This window comes from Bacillus rossius, chromosome 1, assembly GCF_032445375.1.
Source record: "Bacillus rossius redtenbacheri isolate Brsri chromosome 1, Brsri_v3, whole genome shotgun sequence".
Lineage (NCBI taxonomy): Eukaryota > Metazoa > Arthropoda > Insecta > Phasmatodea > Bacillidae > Bacillus > Bacillus rossius.
Window position 1 is genome coordinate 307,140,894 of NC_086330.1, and position 20,851 is coordinate 307,161,744.

The 20,851-nt window shown below is 37.7% G+C and overlaps 1 protein-coding gene across 3 annotated transcripts in view; it reads left to right on the plus strand.

Moving 5' to 3' along the window:
• LOC134527872 (angiotensin-converting enzyme-like) overlaps positions 1 to 20,851 on the plus strand; it is a 98,230-nt gene that overhangs the window by 23,418 nt on the left and 53,961 nt on the right. For 2 of the 3 annotated variants that reach the window (XM_063360853.1, XM_063360854.1), the window contains one exon: positions 2,501 to 2,662. In XM_063360853.1, coding sequence (XP_063216923.1) covers positions 2,501 to 2,662 — 162 coding nt within the window. Of the gene's footprint in view, positions 1 to 2,500; positions 2,663 to 9,075; positions 9,199 to 20,851 lie in introns of those variants that run through there. The other variant, XM_063360855.1, reaches the window with a different exon arrangement.

Here is a 20,851-nt window from a genome sequence, read left to right on the forward strand (position 1 = left end):
TTGTTCAGATTCTAAGGTTTTTTTTTTAGGAAAAATGCCGGGGGGGGGGGGGGGGGGGGGCAATTTGAGCCTGCCTAACTGGTGTTGCCTGACGTGTCAGGCTGAACCGAGCATGGGAGACATGTTTCCCAAGCCAGTTTGGTCCAGCGAGTCTAGCTTGAACACGTCATAACTGCACGTTAACACCTAATACACCCTTCAAGGGTACACACTTGGGAGGGGAGGTGGATGGTGATCCGGCCTCGGACCTGGAAAACCTGTACCCTGCTATATGTGAGGGATGGGTTGGGGGGGGGGGGGGGTAGGTTCATTGGCTACATCAGAGGAGCGCGCGTTTGGGATTCATCACTACTTGCAGGATTGGTATGGAGGGGAGTAGAGGAGTGGGAGGTCGTGGAGGGTGTGCTGTGCCTTTAATATCACAGCCAGTTGAAAGAAAGCTTCAGTTTGATGGTAACGAATTGACAAGAGAACGATTTGATCCATGAACAGCATGTAAGTTTTTAGGAGGGTTATATTGATTATACTAGGTCAATTGTAGAGATTTATGGACCATCTATATCTACAATACATATTTCGAGCGATGATAAGGATGAAGAAATATATCTCCACAACTGGACGTAGTGTTGTAGACATCAGGGAGGTCGCCACCCTTCATCTCCATTACGGTTTTGTGACCTTAATGCCTGACAGATTGTGGACTACCGCATTTACGAATACAAATGTGTTCGCAAAAAACTATTTCCAATCAATATGAATATGAATATATTCAGATTGATATGTGTGAATAACTATACATCTGTAATCTATTTTCAAGTGAATATTCATATTTTCAATAGAAAATACTAATACATGAATAAATTATTCATATTTGCGTATTCGTATTCGCAAATGTACAAATATTAAAATTCCCATAGCACTGGGTTAGTTAAGATGGAAACTTATAAAGCATAGAGCAAGGCGACTAAAGCTTAAACACATTTTATTAAAAAATAACAAGCAATGAGTCGTGAACTGATATTAACAACAAGTGGATCATGATTTTCAATCAACAAGTCGCTTGCTCTGCTACCGAACTTCACAGTAGGACTCGTTATATCTTGGGGCTAACTACTGTAACATATTGAAAAAAAAAACACATGAACAGTATTAAAATGATTATTTATACAATTAGAGGGCTCCTTGCGTTAGGAGCTTACAGAACGGCAATATAAACAACAGTATTATTTTAAACATGATTATCAACACAGAAAATGGATATGTTGCTAAATACATTTATCAACAAACATAATACATAACATTTAACCTTCACAAAATATATTTTACTCAAGATTAGACTCTATGAAAACCTTTCCTCAATTGGTTAAAAGTAATTTACTAGTAATCTACAGTTCTAAAAGAGAGTTAAAAATTACTTACAATCTCTTATTCACATTGAAAATTAAATAAGTGGCTATGACAACATTTAATAAGGCGCTAAATTTACAAATCAAAACTTATTTAAAACTATTGGCTTATTTCTTGAAGCAAAAGGACCACCCGATTATCGTTCGTATGACAGGTTATAATAACTTACCTGATTCAGCGAAGTGGTGACAACGAGTTCACACTCGTTGTCCCTGGGTCGAAGTCCAGGAGGTGGCAAGACTCGTTCCCAAAATCAGCGCACGCGCAGTGAGTCGCGGAGATGTCCCCGCCTCACCTCGGCACCACAGGTTGTGTTATACTTCCACCGTCGTCTTCTTCCGCATGGGCCTCCGTAAACGTTAGCGGGTCAGTCTCCAACAAGTTTCACTTAAGAATGGGCCCAACTCCAACACATCATATGCCTGCAGTCGAAGACAACACGTTCACAGTGCACCAAGTGTCATAGCAGTCGTATCCCGCATATGTTATCATTATCACTATCTTCATGAACTGTTCATATGTGACGTTCATTTGGGGCTTCCTTACAGTTACCATATGCCACTATAATTAATACCTAGCATGAGGCAGTTAAGTATTGATTCGTCTCCCAGGTATCATTTGCTACATTGGGATTAAGCAATGCGGCAAGAATTTGCCAACATGCACTTATCCGATGCCTATGTATTTACATATTTACATACATATTTTTGTGTATGATTATGTATGATGATGAGTCGTTTTACCCATTACTGGGTTCCACGAGCAACACCCAGTCATGAACCCAGGGAGAAGGTTTGAACACTTTCCTCCCTAATCGGGAATGGAACCCAGGCTCCTTGGCCATCAGTAACACTAGCCACTAGACCAATTAGGGGGACATAAATATGTATAATACACATTGAAAAAAACTAAGTTAGGTGTTGTGAAAAGTAAATATGTAGACACAGATATCGAGTAAGGAATTTAATGGAAAAGCATTTCAGGAAACAACTAGACGAGTTACAAAAAGGACTAACTACAATGGAGGAGAACAGCTCTAAGGAATAGAGTTTGTTGTGACACAGCTCTTTATGTATGATGTGTGGTGTTGCAGATCGAGCGCTCGCTGAACTTCTCGAGGTACCAGAAGGAGCAGTGGCAACAGCACTTCCAGGGCCTCAACTGGAGAGAGGAGAGCGACCCCATTTTCTCCAGACAACTGCACCTGCTGACCGTGCTGGGCGTCTCGGCGCTCAACGACTCCCGTCTAGCCGAGGTCAGTCCTGCTCTCCGCATGAGTCTCACTTCCAGCAGGTTCACTCATGAGGCGCCATAATTCAGGAGCCCCAGGTATAAGTTCCCGACCCACGGCTCAACTCTTCATATACTGGTTTAAGGCATGCCGTATTTCAGCCCGCATGACTGGGCCCAGGGTTTTCCTATCTCTGTGCAGGTTTTACATGGGCCTATGCCATGAATAATTAATCCCCATACATGCTGCGTCACTTCCTGCATGGTTTCACCCAGTAGTGTTAGGCATACTTTATGCTTCGGTCTGAGATGCACTGATGTCCCTCCATAGCCGGCATCACCCATCCCAAGCTTAGATTAATGTAGGTCTGAAATAAAATATGGAGCCTGTACCCAAGTGGTTTGGAGCCCACTATAATCTTGGAGATCCCATCATTGGGCTGCGGGAAAGCCTATAATACTGTTACAAGGATGGTAGCACCGAGGTTGGCTAGACAGTCGGTGCGCCACCCTGCGGGAGGGGCGCGATGCAGATTAGCGTCCATCCTCCGCTGTAATCCCATTAGCAGCAGTGCCTCTCCACACTTCTCTAGAGGGTTTGGCAAGCTACCATAGCCTCGTCTGCGTGAAGTGGCATAACTAGGACACCATAGTTCTCGTAACTTATAACGGGGATTATGATGACTCGACACTTCGAAGGGCTGCGAGACTTTTCCAGGACAGGGATGAGAGATGTATGAACAGGGCGGATGACCTGCAAGGGAGTGAAGTGAAGAAGGAGAGTGACCCCCTGGGCGAGAGATAGCAGGCGACAAGCGATGGGCTTCGTGAGCAAGATAGGATCATCGAGGAGCAGAGCATCGAGGAACGGTGTCACAAGGCGGTGGACGAAAGAGTAGCACAAATCAGTATGTTGTGACCGAGGTGCGTGGTAATAGACGAACAGTAGAGAAAGCCACTGTCAATCCGAGCTCTAAAGGGTAGAGTTAAATATGAACTAACAAGGGAGTGTTCTATGTATAGACAGACATTTAGATTGTTATTATTTAATTCATATTGTAAATATAAGATACTAAATAAACCATTACAATTAATTTGGGTATCGTTTATGGAAATGTGTTTTCCCCATGCTCAAAATTGGGGATAGCCCTAACTGAGAAAGGTAGGGTTCAATTTATTGAATAATTTATGATGAAAAAAAAAATTATACAAAAATATAATTTTGCTATTCGAGAATAAACATAGAATAATGAAATAGTTTTGAATGTAATAAAGTTAGTGTTATTTTCGAGTAGAATTTTAAACTAGGTCATAGGATAAATTTTATTGTAGTGACCATTATGTTATCAGCTCATGTTGAAGAGGAAGATCGTGACCGACGAACATAAGAGCAGATTGGGTTTTAGACCGAAATAAAGAGTAACCAAAATAAAATTAAAATTAAAATGGAGAGAAAATAGGAGAAAGTGGGTATGAAATGAAAAGTGGAACAAGGAATAGTCAAGAAGGGGGTACAACAAGATATGCGAAGTGTACTAGTGGCTGCTCGAGAAGAAATGAGGAAGATTAACGAAACCAGCATTCTGTTCGATTAACAAGTACAGTGTTAGGAGCAGCATTTCGCACAACAAGAACAAAAACCGGTCGACAGGAGCAAAAACTAGTTGAACACGAAGAGATAGTGGCACGACAACTAATGCCGCTTAGACAGGCAACCTAATGATGTTTAGAAGATGTAACCGAGGAGTGGCTTTGAATGATTAAAGAAGTGACAGCTGCTGCAATCCAGAAGAGTGTGTCTGGGAAAGTATAGGTGGAAAGTGTTACCAATGGCCACCCAAAATTGATGCCACCCACCTTCGATGGCCAATCTTCGTGGGCAGTATACTACGGCAGTTAGAGAAAGCTGCGGAAGTGAATGGCTAAAGTATCGAAGAAAGAATCTTGACACTCGTTTTGGCCCTTTGAGGGTTTCTACTCGAGCTGCTTCAGACCATACCAGTTCCTGACCAGAAAAACTATTCTCTATTAGTAGGATCTCTTGAGCTGAGGTATGGTGACCAGCACATAAGCGAGCAGTACTGGACTGTTTGGAGGATATCCAACAATGATCCTGAGAAACACTTCAGGAATTCGAGGATGACATCAAGAGGCTTGTGTATTCGCTTACTTGTAGAACCCTGAAGAGTTTAAACAACAGCTAGCAACTAGTGTGTTTATAGATGGACACATAGATTCAGGATTATCGTTTGGACCACCACAATAAGAGTTTCGATGCCCTGGTTCATGCCCTAGAGTTAGAATTTGCACACAGCACATCCAGAAACTCCAATATCGAGACCAAATAACGGGATTAGATCTCTTTCTCGAGGTAAATACTACTACCAACACCATCGAAGGGGATATCATCAAGGCTCCGAAGAAGCTGCTGAATGGTACTCAAGGTTTCCAGTTCCAGAGGACGTGGTGTTTTGTCTGCCATAAACTTGGACAAATTCAGTGGGACCGCCCAACATACAAGAAAAACCCTAATCAAGAAGAGCAACAGGGAAAGAGCTTCATGGGAAACAATAGCTCCTAGGGTGTTCCCTGTATCTTTACTCTGTAGTGGCTTCAACAGTCTCTTACTTAATGGCCAGGTTAACAACAAACAGTTACTACTTACCATCAACACAGAAGCATAAGCATCTAAAGTTCGTAAATACATCGTAAATAGCGAACAACTGAGGAAGACACCACTTCCATAAAAACTAAAAACATCAAATGGCCACACATTACCTTTTCACAGAAAACTGGCTTTAAAGGTAAAGCTCGGGGCTTGAACATTTTTGTAGCCATATATTGTAGCTGAGTTAATATTTGTAATGGACATTATGACTCAATATGGATTCATATTTGACATAGAAGGTAGGTATTGCGAATCAGAGGGAATGAAGCAGCATTATTTACTCCCAAACAATTATAAATACTCGTATTGCAAGATGTAGTCGATGAAATTGTTTCAATCCCAGCCAATCATAAGTGGATAATAGAAGCCCAAATACATGGATAACCTAGGGGCAACATGGCCTAAATCATCGAGCCAGATATTACAATAGGTCCAGAGAAAATCCTGATCGCCCGCAGCATTACCAAGGTTGGTGAGATTGTGCCTGCAGGAGAGGCACCTAAATTCAAAATTATAGTTTTGAAACAAAGAAAATCAATAGATTGCTGTGAACCAGTCCGTTTGGATAGCCCAATGTGAGTCTACTCAACCTTATGAGCGCGCTCTACCACAACTGGACTCTGAACTGATGCAGTTTTAAAAGCGATCTTAGAATAACCTTGCCCCAGAAGATGTAGAAGAAGTTACTGATTTTCTACGAAACAACCAGGATTTGTCATCCATGGGGGATACTGACCTTGGAAGAACGAAACTAGTCTATCATCGCATCAACACAGGGAATGGAATCTAATATGGCAGATACAACGATGGCTTTTTTTTACCAAAGCAGGAAGAGTCTAAAAATTATGATTACATATATATTGAAGAGAGGGGTTATAAAGCCATCACCAAGTTCCTAGGCATCCCTAGTCATTCTGGTAGCAAAGAAGGATGGCAAACTGAAGTTTTGTGTGGACTACCAGATACTAAATTTCATCCCCATAAAGGACAGCTACCCCTTTCCATGTATAGTTGACACTCTCGACATATTGGCTGGCACAAGGTGGTTATCGATATTGGACTTGAAGAGTAGTTACTTGCAAGTGGTGCTTCACCTAGAGGACAAGGAGAAGACTGCTTTCTCAACAGAAAGTGGATTATTCCAGTTCACTGTTCTTCCATTTAGATTATTTACTGCTCCTGCAAGACTGACGAAATTTGTGTTGCACGGCTTAATGTGGAAACCATACCTGTTGTGTCTGGATGGCATTATTGTGGTAGGGAGTCATGTTAAAGAGCATCTATTAAAACTGCAGGAGGGTTTTGACAAACTCCACCATTCATAACTCAAGTTGAGCTCTAAGAAATGCTTCTTGTTCCAGCAGGAGGTAATATTTCTAGGTAATCTGATATTACAATATGAAGTAAGAGCAAAAGTAAGAACAAACCCTGAGAAGATCCAGTCCGTCAATGAGTGGCCTTAACCTAAAAAGAAATTGAGATAAGGAATTTTCTAGAACTGAGTACCTACTATGGATCTTTGTGCAGGGGTTCGCAGCTATTGCTAGAACACTGATTCAGCTGACAGAGGAAAAGATAAAGTATTTGTGGACTTTTGAATGTGAGGCTACCTTTCCGAACCTTAATAAGGCACTTTGTTTTAGCCTTACCTACTCCCAAGAGCAGAGAGAGTAAATATTTGATACACATGCAAGTGTAGTTGGGCTGAGTGCTGTACTTTTTCATGTTCTGGATGAAGTGAACAAGTCACAAGTACTACAATAAAGCTTTAGCTATCTTGAATGTAACTATTGTGACACAAAAATATGCTGGCTGTAGTTAAGTCCCTGCAGCATTTTCACAAGTATTTATATGGGGAAAAAATTCCTATATGCAATGTCCATGCCAGACTTAAGGGCTGTTGCAATTCAAGAACCCGAAGGGACAACATGCAAGGGGGATTGAACAGATCCAGCAGTATGATTTCTACATCGAACACAGGAATTACTGAACTCACAGTAGTTCTGATTCTCTCTCTCGCCAAGTATGCATTGTAGACAACAACCATTGTAAAAGGGCAGAGAAGAATGGAGGAATTGAATTCATCTGAAATACAACTATCATTGGCAGTACAAATAAATGGGATCATGCCAGCCTAAAAGTGGCATAGCGACAAGACTCTGACCTAAAGCCCATAAAGACTGGGTAGAGAGAGATACACGATGTCCCATCATGGCATGATATATTCAGTAATTGAAGGGCTGTGAAAGCTTGTTGGGCACAATGGGATTCCTTTAGGATGTTGCTGTTTTATTGAGAAGGGCATGGGAAAGTCCAAATCGGAAAGTAGTTAGCATGCAGCTACTCATTTCGAAGAGCCTAGTCTCAGAAGTGCTGAAAGAAATACATGATGGAAACTCGAGTGGCCATCTAGCCATGATTCGTCAGCGCTTCTACTGGTTGAGATGCCATCAGGATGTAGAGGCATGGTGTAAACAGTGTGAACATTTCCAGTCAGAAAAGCTCATAGTAACTGAGTCGTGAAAAAATGAGGTCATACATTGGATCCCCATTTGAGAGGGTAGCCATTGATATTGCAAGGTCATTTTCCAAGACTAATTACGGTAACCTGTATATTCTGGTGACAATTGATTATTTCAGTAAGAGGCCAGAGTCTTACGTGTTTACTAACCAAGAAACCACCACCGCGCGAGCGGACAAATCACCAATCTCATTTTCAGATTCGGGGTACTAATGGTGCTGCACTCAGACCAAGACCATGGTTTTGAATCGATTATCTTCAAGAGAGTATGTTGGTTAACAGGATAAAGAACACCAAGACTACACAGCCTTACATTATAAGTCTGATGGTATTGTGGAAAATTTCAACAGGACCCTAGAGAAGCACCTTGCCTAGGTAGTGACAGACCATTAACAAGATTTGAATCAACACATCCAATTATTTCTGACGGCACGTAAGCTGCTATTCATGACTCGACTGGCAGATTCTCGCGAGTATTAAATTTTGGACAGGAGTTGAGGCTACCCTGTGATGTCAAGTTCGGCCATCCTCGCCAAGCCCCAGTCAGCACCACCGATCATGTAAATCATCTAGAGGAGCATATGGAGCTCATATACAATAATGCCCATAAAATCCTTTGCTTAGTGACGAACTGGATAAAGACAAGGTACGACCTGAAGGTTAACTCGACCTGATTTCAGGATGGATATTTTTTGTGGCTATACAACCGTAAACGTAAGTGTGGCAGGTGGCCTAAGCTTCAAGCAGCATGAGAAGGCCCATATGAAGTGTTTGAAGGAATAAATTATGTGGACTATCGCATGCAGAGAGGAAGGAGGGCCGAACGTGAGTGATTGATTTGGACCGATCGAGGGACTAAGCCGGAAGTAATGTGTTACCTGTTCGGGATGGACAGGTTTAAGGAAGGGGCAGTGTTACGAGGACACTAGCACAGAGGCTGGCCAGCTGGTGCGCCAACATGTGGGAGAGGCGCGATGCAATTAGTGCTCGTCTCTCTGCAGTAATCCTATTAGCAGCGGGGCCTCTCTACCCTTCTCTCGATGGCTCAGCAAGTTCCCAGAGCCCCATCTACGTGAAGTGGTGTAACTAGAATGCCATTGTTCTCGCAGCCTAGAGTGTTAAATCGGGGATTATGATGACACGACACTTCGAAGGGCTACGACACATTTCCAGGACTGGGCTGAGAGGTATACAAGAGGGGCGGATGACATGCCAGGGCAGTGAAGTGAAAGTGGGAGGGAAGTGACCCCTGGACGAGCGATAGCGGGCAAAAAGCGATGGACTTGGCGTGCGAAGACCGGATCATCGTGAAACAGAGCATCTGGGGATGGTGTCGCGGCGCAGCATTCACAAGCAATGTGTTGGGATAGAGGTACGTGATAAGAGACGAACAGTAGATAAAGCCACTGTCATGACGAGATACTGTGGAATGAGTGTAAAGTGTACTTACAAAGGTGTGATCAATCAGTGAGCAGAAATGTTGATCGTAATAATTTAACTATTAGTAAAAATTTAAACTAAAAAATAAAACTGTGTTTAGTAAGTGGGGCTATCCTTTCCGAACCTGTGTTCCCACACTCGTAACAATGCCAGAGTACAGCTCTGACACTCCGCGGCCTCTCGCCGCTCCACGCTAGTCTGTCTCAGCGATGCCAAGTCGAGAGGCTTTACGCCATGATGGAAGCTGTACTCGAGGTTCCTGGAACATGTTCGAGCATGATTCCACCTTGGCACGGGTGACTTCCCACGAGGACAAGCAGCATGTTCTTTGAACTCCACCATTTTAGAATGTATTGAATACTAGCTGTGGTGCCCTGCTTCTCACGAGTGGATGACTATTTTTAACACAGCAAGTTTTCTTTTATTAATTACTATTAAAACTGATATACCTAAAATACGGTCAAATAGAAGCTAGTTATCTAACCAATGCTGAGTCGGTATGATGTAAAGATAATCATATAATAAATGGATTAATATCCCATGGTTGTGTTCCTCTTTAGATAGGATATATAACTGGTTATTTTACCTATCAACTTGTATATTATTAATAGAGAATGTGAGTTTGTTAGAGGTAAACGGTTGAATCAGCGTAAGCCAATGTAGCAATCATTTCCGTAATTTTTATCCGGCTATATTTTATGGAAACATAAATGTTTAATATAAATAATAGTATAGGCTATGCCTATCTTAAATTAAAAAAGTTAAGTTGTAAAAAGTAAAATAAATTTTGAGGTTTGTTTATTTTTACAAACAAATGGTTTTGTCTGGCAACATTGTTTGAATGTTGATAAGTTTTTGAGTTTTCGTGTTTTCCTGTTGTTTGCTCATCAGAAACCACCAGGTCTTTGGAAGTCGTGAGCGTTAATGCTGCCATGACAGCAACGCGATGGACGCGACGCGAATATCATATTCTATTAAATAACACTCAACCCTTGTATGACGTGAGCGCAACGAAATTAGTGGGCGTCTCCAGACTGAAACGAAAGTCGGAATTTGGTTTTCGAAAAATGTTTAGACTGTTGTTTTAGTAATACTATTATTATTCGTGTATTTTTTTACTTAACTTAATGAAATCTTTGAAATGAGCTGTGACATAGTGATTTTCCTGAAAGAAAGTTAAATTTGTATAAAACATATTACTCGTAATCATGTTTATAGACATTTAGATGAAATAAACCTGGAAACATTGATGGCTAACGTATGTTTGTTGCGTGTACATTACTGTTGCGGTATTAGCCTCAAAGTAAAAAAAAAACAGAACATGCTCAGACAATAGCGGTGAAATACTGAAGAAGGCGTGGGGAAAAATATTAATGTGACTCAACATATCCTAGTGGATGTGTTCAAATCGTTCATAAATTACGCAGGACGTAAAAACTTAACCAAGATTTGCCTTTTTATAACTGTCTGCTTTTGGCTTGCATTTATACCTTCCATGTTTGATTAAATCATTAGATAACTTTTTATATGCCGACATATATATGGGTTGCTATGCCTCTTTCGAATTTTTGTAATTAATTTTTTAAATAGGTACACATATAAAAGGCATCTCTGTACATCTCTCTATAACTATATCTTTATAAATATAATTCTTCTGTGCGTATTATGTCACTGAACTCCTCCTAAACGACGGGACCGATTTTAATGAAAAATTTGTGAGTCTTCAGGTGGATTCGAGAATGGTTTAGATTCACAATTCAGTCCACTGGAAAATGTTAATTTAATTAATTTTTTATTTATAGGCTGTTGTTGATCTTTGGATGGTTTAGGTTCACAGTGTGTGTATGTATATATATATATATGTGTGTGTGTTGGTGTGTGTGTTGTGTATTTATTTATGTGTTGTTAATCTTTGGCTTGATTCTAAGTATAAATTGTTGTTATTACATTAAAATTCAAATAGAATGGCTTATTGAGAATATTATATTAATATTTATTGAAATAACATTTTAAAGTGTAATTAAATGTATACATTGTGCAAATTTGTGAAGTGTAGTATTAAAGTGAGTATTTTACATGATTTTTTTCGTAATTTTAATGATGCATACACGTGCATTCAATAACAATCAACTTAACCTACAAATTTAAGTTGTCAGTTCTCATTTTATTCTACGTTTTAAAGTGTAATAAAAAATATACATTGTGTATAATATGTAAGGTGCTGTATTGAAGTGAGTATTTTACACGATTTTTCATTACTTTTAATTATAATATATAGACGTGCATTCAATAACAATCAATTTAACATACAATTTTAAATTGTCAGTTCTCATTTTATTCTATGCAACTTATGACGTATTGAACGCCTCTTTGAAAAATAAAAATATAAGTTTGTAAAATAAATTATAACATTTATAAAATAAAAATTACTTATAGTAATTGTAGTTTAGAGTATATTTAAAATTGAAGTTTTATATTTTTAATTTATAGTTTATTTAAAAAATATATAATTTTAGGATTTACAACGTTTGAACAGGACAACGTCTGTCGGGTCCACTTTAAAGTAGGTATGTGTACAGGTGAATTCAAGAATGGTTTAGATTCACAATTCAATCCGATAAATAATATTTTTAATTAATTAATTTAATTAATGTTGTTGTTGAACGTTGGATGTTTTACATTTGATCCGATAGGAAGCGCTGTGATCGCGTTATCGAATATTCAATAATATTTTATTTTTATTTCAGTTCGACCCGACAGATGATGCTGCGATTAGATTCAGCGAAATTTCCTGTAAATTTTCAAATTTAAAACGTTTGAACAGAACACGTCTGTTGGGTCCGCTAGTCTCACTATATATATATATATATATATATATATATATATATATATATATATATATATTTATATATAGTGAGACTAGCGGACCCAACAGACGTGTTCTGTTCAAACGTTTTAAATATATATATCCATATCTTTCGATCTCATTCTAAACCTCTCTATGTATCTATGCTTCTATATCTCAATCTATCTTCCTATCTTTATTTCTGTATCTTTATATTCCTAGCTCTCTATATCTATATCTCCCTATCTCTCTCTCTCTCTATACCTCTCTATATATCCCTAGCTCTATGTTTATATATTCCTATCTATATCTTAATTTTTACAAAACAGAAGACGAACACACGTTCATTTATATTTTGACCTCTCTATATTGTTATCTATTTTTTACGTGTCACAGGTGTGACATAGTTAATGAAAACACGCGCGTATTAGAATGAAACGTTATGTCAAGATTTCAAAATTCATCGGCGAAGAACTTTCAGAGATTTAAGGTTTAGAACGCACATCGTAATTTTTATTTATATAGATTGGAATTTCATTTATAAACGAGGAAAAAATCATTACGTAAAAACCTTCATTAAGAAAATAGTTACCACGCGTTCACGGTTTAAATTTGCAGGGTCTGATGACGGTCGCGGCTGAGCGCCCGACTGTTGGTCACGAGACAGACTCGAGGCTGTAACGGTCACGCGGAGAGCGAGAACACTGTGGCTCACCTTGGCCGAGACGGTGACCGCTCCTGCCCTCTCATTCTCTCCGCTCTTTTATCCTCCCAGACGCTCCTGGCTCGCGCGGAGTCATCTCGAACTGAACACAGTTTTTTCCTGCTGCAAGCATTCGAGTTGGGTCGCATTAGTAATGGCAGTCCACTGGTCCGAACCCTTCGAGTCTGTATTCTCGTAAGCGGAAATAGGTACAGGATACCTTCCACCCTTATCTGAAATGGGACAAAATTGTTTCTTATCTTACGAACAAAAGTTCGAAAAATGGTGTATAAATTTGTTGAACTTAGATCTATATTATCTCTTAGAGAAATAAGAACGCTTTACTTTGCTATTTTTCAGTCTGTTCTGCAGTATGGCATTCTGACCTGGGAAGGAATGAGAAAAACTTCATTCAAACCACTTATTACAATGCAAAAACTTATTTTATGAGTCATTTATAAAGGAAACCATACATACCCATCCAAGGAAAATTTTAAACTTTTAATAGTATCCGATATTAAATGATTGTATATTAGAGCTGCAATAACGATTATGTATCTAAGGGAAAATCAGTTAAATGATGTAGCTCATAATTATTCTACACCGCATAGACAGAAAACAAATTTACGTATACCTCTATTTCATGAAAAAAATTCCACAGAGATTTTTAAAGTTTTGCTTCCAAAATTTTTAGTTATTCTTCCTGATAAATTGAAATTAAAAATATCAAATAAAAATCAATATCAATCTTTGGCTGAATAATTTAACTCATGAAGAGTTTGCTTTTGTGAGTGATACATTTTCCTGTTTAATTTAATTATTTGTAACCAAAGTGTAAAAAAAGAAGAAATAAAATTAATTATTATATTTATGATAATTTGTTTAAATGCTGCTGGATTAAGTGAGCTGCTGTAAATAAATGATTGAAACAGCACAAATGTATGTCGGAGTGAATATGAAAATTCGTAAATTAATCATTTTGAGTTATAATTATACTTGTTACGTTATCTACGTGCTATTTGCAAGCATAACATTTAGTCTCTGTAACCATTCCAGTCGAGGTTACGCAAGACTGTAATGCGAGTGTCTTGAAACCAGGCCCTGGCAGCCAGGTATGCGGTGAGATGGCGGGTTCTGGGCCCTCGCATGCGGAACAGTTCTCGGCAGAGTTGCTGCGCTGAAACGAACATATCCCGTGCAAGATTTCAACATTCGTCTTCGAGACGAAGATGTGGTATGCGGCTCGTGTGCGCCAGAGAAATGTGATTTTCATGCGGCTAATAATGTTTTCAGTGGGCGAGCATCTTTTACTTAAGGCATGCTGCCTGTTCCCTACCGCCACTTTTTTTTCATTTACAAACACTGTTGTGATTATAATTATTATACTTTTATGCTGCAATCAAAATAAAACAAATTTTCTACCAATGAAGTTTTCGAGGCAAACATTTTCCCCCACATAAAAATAAGAAATTTCGAAGTACTTCTGTAGTGAGCGACTATGAACATTTACGTTCCTAACCTCTTTACAGTGTCATCTTTTGCAGTTAAATTAAGGCACGTAAAATAATGCTGCGAGTTTGTTATACCTATATTACTTATTTTATGAAAGGGAATCAACTCAAAAGTGCAATTAAAAGTAACCATGAAGTTTATGTACTTCACCAAAAAAATACGATTAAAAATTTATCTTGTGTAATTACGAAGACATAAACAAACTATGAATAATAAGACTACGTATGGCATTTAAAAGACCATCGCTCACCGTACTATTTTACGCAGATGGCCTGACCTTAACAAATGTGCACTACTATGGGTGGATCACAGGAGACAACTACAAATATAACCATTGCCGCCCTACGAGAGTACAAAATAAATACATCAATCGATCCAGCGAAAATAACTGATCAAGTTATGTCGAAACATACAAACGATAAATAATAACATTACAGTGCAGCATTTTGAAGACAAGGCTCACACCTGTGAAAGTTTAAATCCTTCTATCACACATCAACTATTATGGTGCAAATTAAATAAGTTTTTTTATCTTTGAAGCATTTTATTATGTTTAAGTATTTTTTCTCTATGCTTCACTAACTAGTAGTTGAACTAACTATTAGTTGAATATAACAAACAATTAATAACCACGAAATATTGATTAAAAATTCTTTATTTTAATATTGTGCAAATTAAATTTATATTTGATATATATAAAATGATAAAAATTTTTTTGACGTAATATTGTTTTCAATGAAGAACCTATTAAAAATTACATTGCATGTGAATGATCTCTGGTAATTCATTAGTCTTACTTGCTGTGCATTCGATTTAATATACACCAGGATGGCAAACACATTTGCAGTGCGATTCTTATGAAGGTGCTCAAGTGAATAGAGTTCGCAACAATATTAGCATGCTACAATTCAAATGTGCCTTAGCATCTACTCACGATCAATATAATCCTATTATTAGGGCTGGAAAATTGACACAACAGTGGTTGGTAGATTAATATTTGCAAGTGTAGGCCAAGAACTTAAATTATGTTAAACAGATATATTCGGCCAAAACGTGCCAAACTAAACTACAGCTCACTATTTTTATCACTGAAAAATGATGAAACTATTGGCCTCGTCAAAATATGAAATTACGAGGCATATTATCTTTGAGCCACGGACTTGGCAGCAATGCTAGGAGGAACAGGTTAGCAAAGATCAATGAAAATGTTACACTGGAAGCGGATGAAAAAATAATTCATACAGTTTTACAGAGTAATTTAGTTAGTCAGTAAGTGAGTCAGTGATGAACATGTATATTGTATTTTTATATGGCGTTTATTGCGAGTTTTTGAAAGAAACATGTATGTATGTGTGTGTGTATATATATATATATATATATATATATATATATATATATATACATACATACATACATACATACACGTACTAGCTGCAGTACCCGGCGTTGCCCGGGCTGAACACAGAGTGATACATTGTCCGCGGGTTAAAGCAAAGTGGATAGAAGCGCCATATGACAGTGTGGAGGACATAGAGAAATGATACACAATTGCTCTTTGTATGTTTATGACCTATGAAAGAAAAAAATATGTACATATGTATTTATGTCTATACATAAACTATTTTTTTCTGTTTACCCATGGCGATCGGATGAACGGTTTAGAATTTAATGCGCTGCAGCGCCTTCTAGAGGCTAGTTATAGTAAATTGGATGTCGCGAACATATTCTCCTTGTTCTAATATCTATGGTTACTGATTTTCGTGAAGATTGGTGTATATAAATATATAAATTGTAGTGAGAGTCAAACCCACAAAATTTCGAAAATTTCAAAAGCTGATTCTCTTTCGATTTGGAGTGTTTCTAAACTATTCGTGTTCCTCAACATCCCACTCTGCCCTCTCAGGGGAGATGTCATTATCCCCTTATTTTTTGAATGTCGGGACAATTAAAATACGTTAAACATGACTAACATTAACTACCTTGTTATGTTAGCTAATGCCCGGCATGCATCGCAATGCCTCTTTCATTCTATATGTTCAGTCAGTTCGTCGAGAAGGGATTGAACCAACCTATAAGTATCTTAAATTGTTTTAAAATTAAAATAAAATTTTTAGTAAAATAATGAAACTAATGAAAAATTTCGGATTTTGATGATGATTGTTGGTATTTCTAATGCGTTCATTGCAACGCTTGGTGATGAATCTGCAAAATAGAAAACAAATACTTGATTTATGAGCCTTGGTGAAACATTTTGTGATGTGTGATGCAGTTGAAAAAGAATTTACCTTAAAAGTTGGGTTAAAACCTCGCTCTTCGATAATATTCGCCCCAAACGATGTCATTTGAAAAGAATTGTTGTACTTTTGTATATTCCGCAAGAAATGCTTCAATAGAGGTTCCTTGCCAGAAAGAAATTATGCCAGTGGTTCTGGTGGTAATTTGACCTTTCCGCTCGCACAACATAATCCTGGTGGTTCATTTGGAAATCTCAAAGAAATGCAGTTTTGAGAAACAGCGCTCATTGTTCCAAAATCGACCGATACATCCGTGGCGTAATTGACTGTTGGATCATATCTAAATGCCAAACGTTTATGTCGTAATGTCACGCTTGGCAGTCTGTTTTGTTACCTTCCAAATTAGGCTTCAATTGAGCGCAGTCGAACTCGACTGTATTCGCTGTTCTGGAGTCATAATGGATCGCGCTTGAGAAATTCTTAATTAATTTTCTTCCAAACGGTGTCTACGCTCTTAGTCTGTCTCATTTACTCGACAATCATGTAGTTGGCTTGCGTTGTGCGTACGCCGACCATAATTTATATGCCTCACTGGTGGAATTTATATCAATTAACTACGTACTGAAATCAATTGAATGTTCCAATTTTATAATTTTAACCGTTAAGTATGTTATGCTATGAAAATATGTTACGGTTATGAATGCACCAAAAATACGATAACCACTGATAAAATACTGAAATATTCAATGTGGAATATGATGAATTTTAATGTTATGTTATGAAAACATGTGACGGGTTTGAATGGACCAAATATATGATAACCACTGATAAAACACTGACATATTTAATACGGAATTTTTGAAATTAAAACCTGTGACGGCAGAACTCACGAACTGAACGAATTTTTCAGAATTTTATGGTGAATTTTTCAAACAAACAAAGAATTGTGGTTATGTTTTCACAACACTTATTCAATTTCTTTAACAAAAGAATATTTCTGTCAACATCAACAATCTAAATTTTGAACCTGTATAGAATCCTACATATTAATTTTATTATTCATTATAACCCGATCTATAATTAATATTTTTTTACTTTCATTATAACGCCCCCGCAATCCCCTTTGTGGGAGGAATTTCGTAAAATTCGTTCTCAGTTGAACTCAAAATGACAAAAATAATAATTTCGCCAAATTTCATACCTGTAGGAGCTATATATTAAAAGTTTAAATTTTCGTTTGAACGCCCCCGCTCTGCCCTTTGTGGGTGGAATATCATAAAATTCCTTCTTGGTAAATTTTATGCATGCCAAATATAATATTCTGGCCAAGGTTTATACATATAAGAGCTATAGTTTGAAAATGTGAATATTTTTAAATTAACGCCCCCGCAACCCCCCTTGCGGGTTGAATGTCATAAAATCCGTTCTTAGCTGAACTCTACTCGGCGAAAGGAATATTTCTACCAATTTTCAAGTCTATAGGCCTTATGGTTCCAGAGATATCGTGGTAAGTCAGTATATAGGTGGAAATCTCTCTCATATATATATATATATATATATATATAATATATTTGGGTATCGATATAAAATTTTTATCAGAGTTGGCCAACTTTCATGTTAGTTATAATGTGGTTCAATTTTTATTACATAATTTTACGGCTATTGTAGTATATTTTAGTTAGCACCTACTCTTTGCAGTGTATTAATGATTTGCATATAAAGAAAATTAATGTTGTCCTCCTTCGTGACCTTTAATTTCTGTTTAGGGATTGCGTGTTTTGGAGGACATAACTCGATAGGAACAGCAAACGTAAAAAAAAAAAAAGACTTTTTTCCAGGTCATGCAAGTTTTTACCTATTAGCTTTTTTTACCTATTATCTGTGTGTCCAAGTTGTCACATTCAACGCAGGGGCAAAGGTGACAACCTTTATTTCGTTGTGCTTGTTTGTATGCTCTCCCAGTGATCCGACTGATTAAGTTTGTTTCTTGGCTCTCATCAAGATTAAACATAATTTGGTCATTTAAAGTAAAAACGTAAAATCTCAAACTATTACGTTTATTTAAAGAAACTTTAATTTAAACCACTGGATTAATTAGAGTATGTGCCAACAATAAATAAACTTTAGGACTGAATGCAACCTTTTAGAGCCTAATCATCAGATTCACCCTATGTTATATTGATATACCAACGGTTTAATGACTCAGAAATATCGATCCTGTATAATATTGTATCATATTGATATTGACTACGATGTATTGACGGTTTCCCAGTATGCATCAAAGGAAATTTAGCTTATTTGGCAGTGCACTTTAATTCAAGTAGGGTTTCTGGCGCTGGACGCAGGTATCGATTTTAGTCGCCACAAACTGTGGCAAATAAATAAATATCTTTAACAGATGTTTGGCGAACAGCTTTAAGGTAATAATGTTGCTAACTCATGTATAGGCGACGCCACATACGCATACAGCAATAATTTACGTACCTGATCAATCTTTTATAACCTACAATGATCACTACAAATCCAAACAATTCCTCCCCACAAAAGTAAAAATTTTTAATATCAATAGTTTCAGAATAAAATTACCACCATGTCAAAATACTGCTTACAGAAAAATCACGAATAATAAGCAGTACTCCAGAAAATGTTTAATATTTTCTTAATTTTGTCACTTATTTCGCTCAGTAGCCGCTACGTATTAAAAAATTTATCAAAGGTATGCCTACAGATTAGATTTTATTCAACATACGACCGGAAAAAAAGAATGTGTGTCTCGTATGAACTGAAATGTAATAATTATTGTATTAAAATAATACAACAGAAATAGTTTGGGCGATAAGTTTATAAACACAATGAACATCGTAGATATTAGGTTTTCATAAAAATCCTAGCATAATTATTCAGACTGAATAATTTTACGAACTGTTCTCTTTAAATGACTCCAACATATATTTATGCTATTACTAACGATTAATTTGAAACAGCTCACTTTATCCAGCAACATTCAAACACAATTCCGCGCGCGAGAATGCCAGTGCGAAGGGTGTGGACCTGCGGACTTCCATTACTAATGCTTTAGCCGCACAACATCCAACTCGAATGCTTCCAGCAGACCAAAACTGCGTTCCGTTCGAGATAATGCAACGTCACTTCCAGCTTGTGTGCGACTAAAAATAAAAACACAGGACCCCTAGGCTAGACTCCTTACTTCTAATTGGTGCCTTTCGCTTGTGTTATAAATCTCCGTCTCTCGCTGGTCCACCCCGGCTGGGTGACTGCCGCTGGCTCGAGGTTTGATAGCGCGGGTCAGGTTAATGATGGTCCAACCACATTTCGTTAACGGATCAATCCCACTCCAAGCTTGGCGGGTCACGCGTGTCTGAGTAGCCACTGGCTCATGGTCACGAAGGGCCTGAAGGCTCTGAGGTCCGGTCGCACAGTGAAGCAGCTGTACGCGTGCTTCAAGTATACTTCACGCACTGTAAGTAGCTGTACCGACGGTCCAGTAGTGAAAAGCCGCGGAAGCGATCTCATGCTGGTGGGATGGCGGTGGCGCACAGCGGGAAAAATGACCGGGTTTCTCGGACAAATCCTCTGTCCTCGGATGATTAAATTTATTATTATTTTAACCATATCCCGGTCACTAAATGAGCAAATAAAAAACCCAATCAGAATTGATTTGGCAATAAATTTCTAATAAATAATTAAATGTTTCGATCATAGGAAGAAATATATAAGTTAAAATATAAGTAGAACTCTTTCTAGTTAAAATAACATTAAAAGCTATGTTATTAACAAATACATTCGCTGTCATTACATATTCTTAGTCTTCAAATAATCTTATACTAATCATCTTCGTTGTCACGACTATTAAAAACAGAAAAGTTACAGACGGAATGAGTTTCACGAGAGGTAAGAACCTTCTGCTTTCTTATTTTGCGGTTTCTTGGTAATTAAAAACTTGGCAGTTTTCTAATCGAGGAGGTCTCTGGTATGGCAGCAGAGAAGGAGAGAACTCTAGCTGAAGCAGACGTTATAATTTCTAACGTTTCCCTTCTTTTGCTGCGCCCACAGCTACTCTCAAGATCATTCGTTGGGTTACATTCTGTGTAGGAAAAGGATATACATTGAGGTATGCTTTTTTTTAACTGTTCACATATATACAGACCGTCCATGCTAAAGTGGTTAAATACAGTTTGAAGTTAAATTTTTCTTAGTGATTAGGCTCAGATATACTTCGGAAATTAAACTTTTATATATTAATTCAATTTACGTAATTTTTATATATACA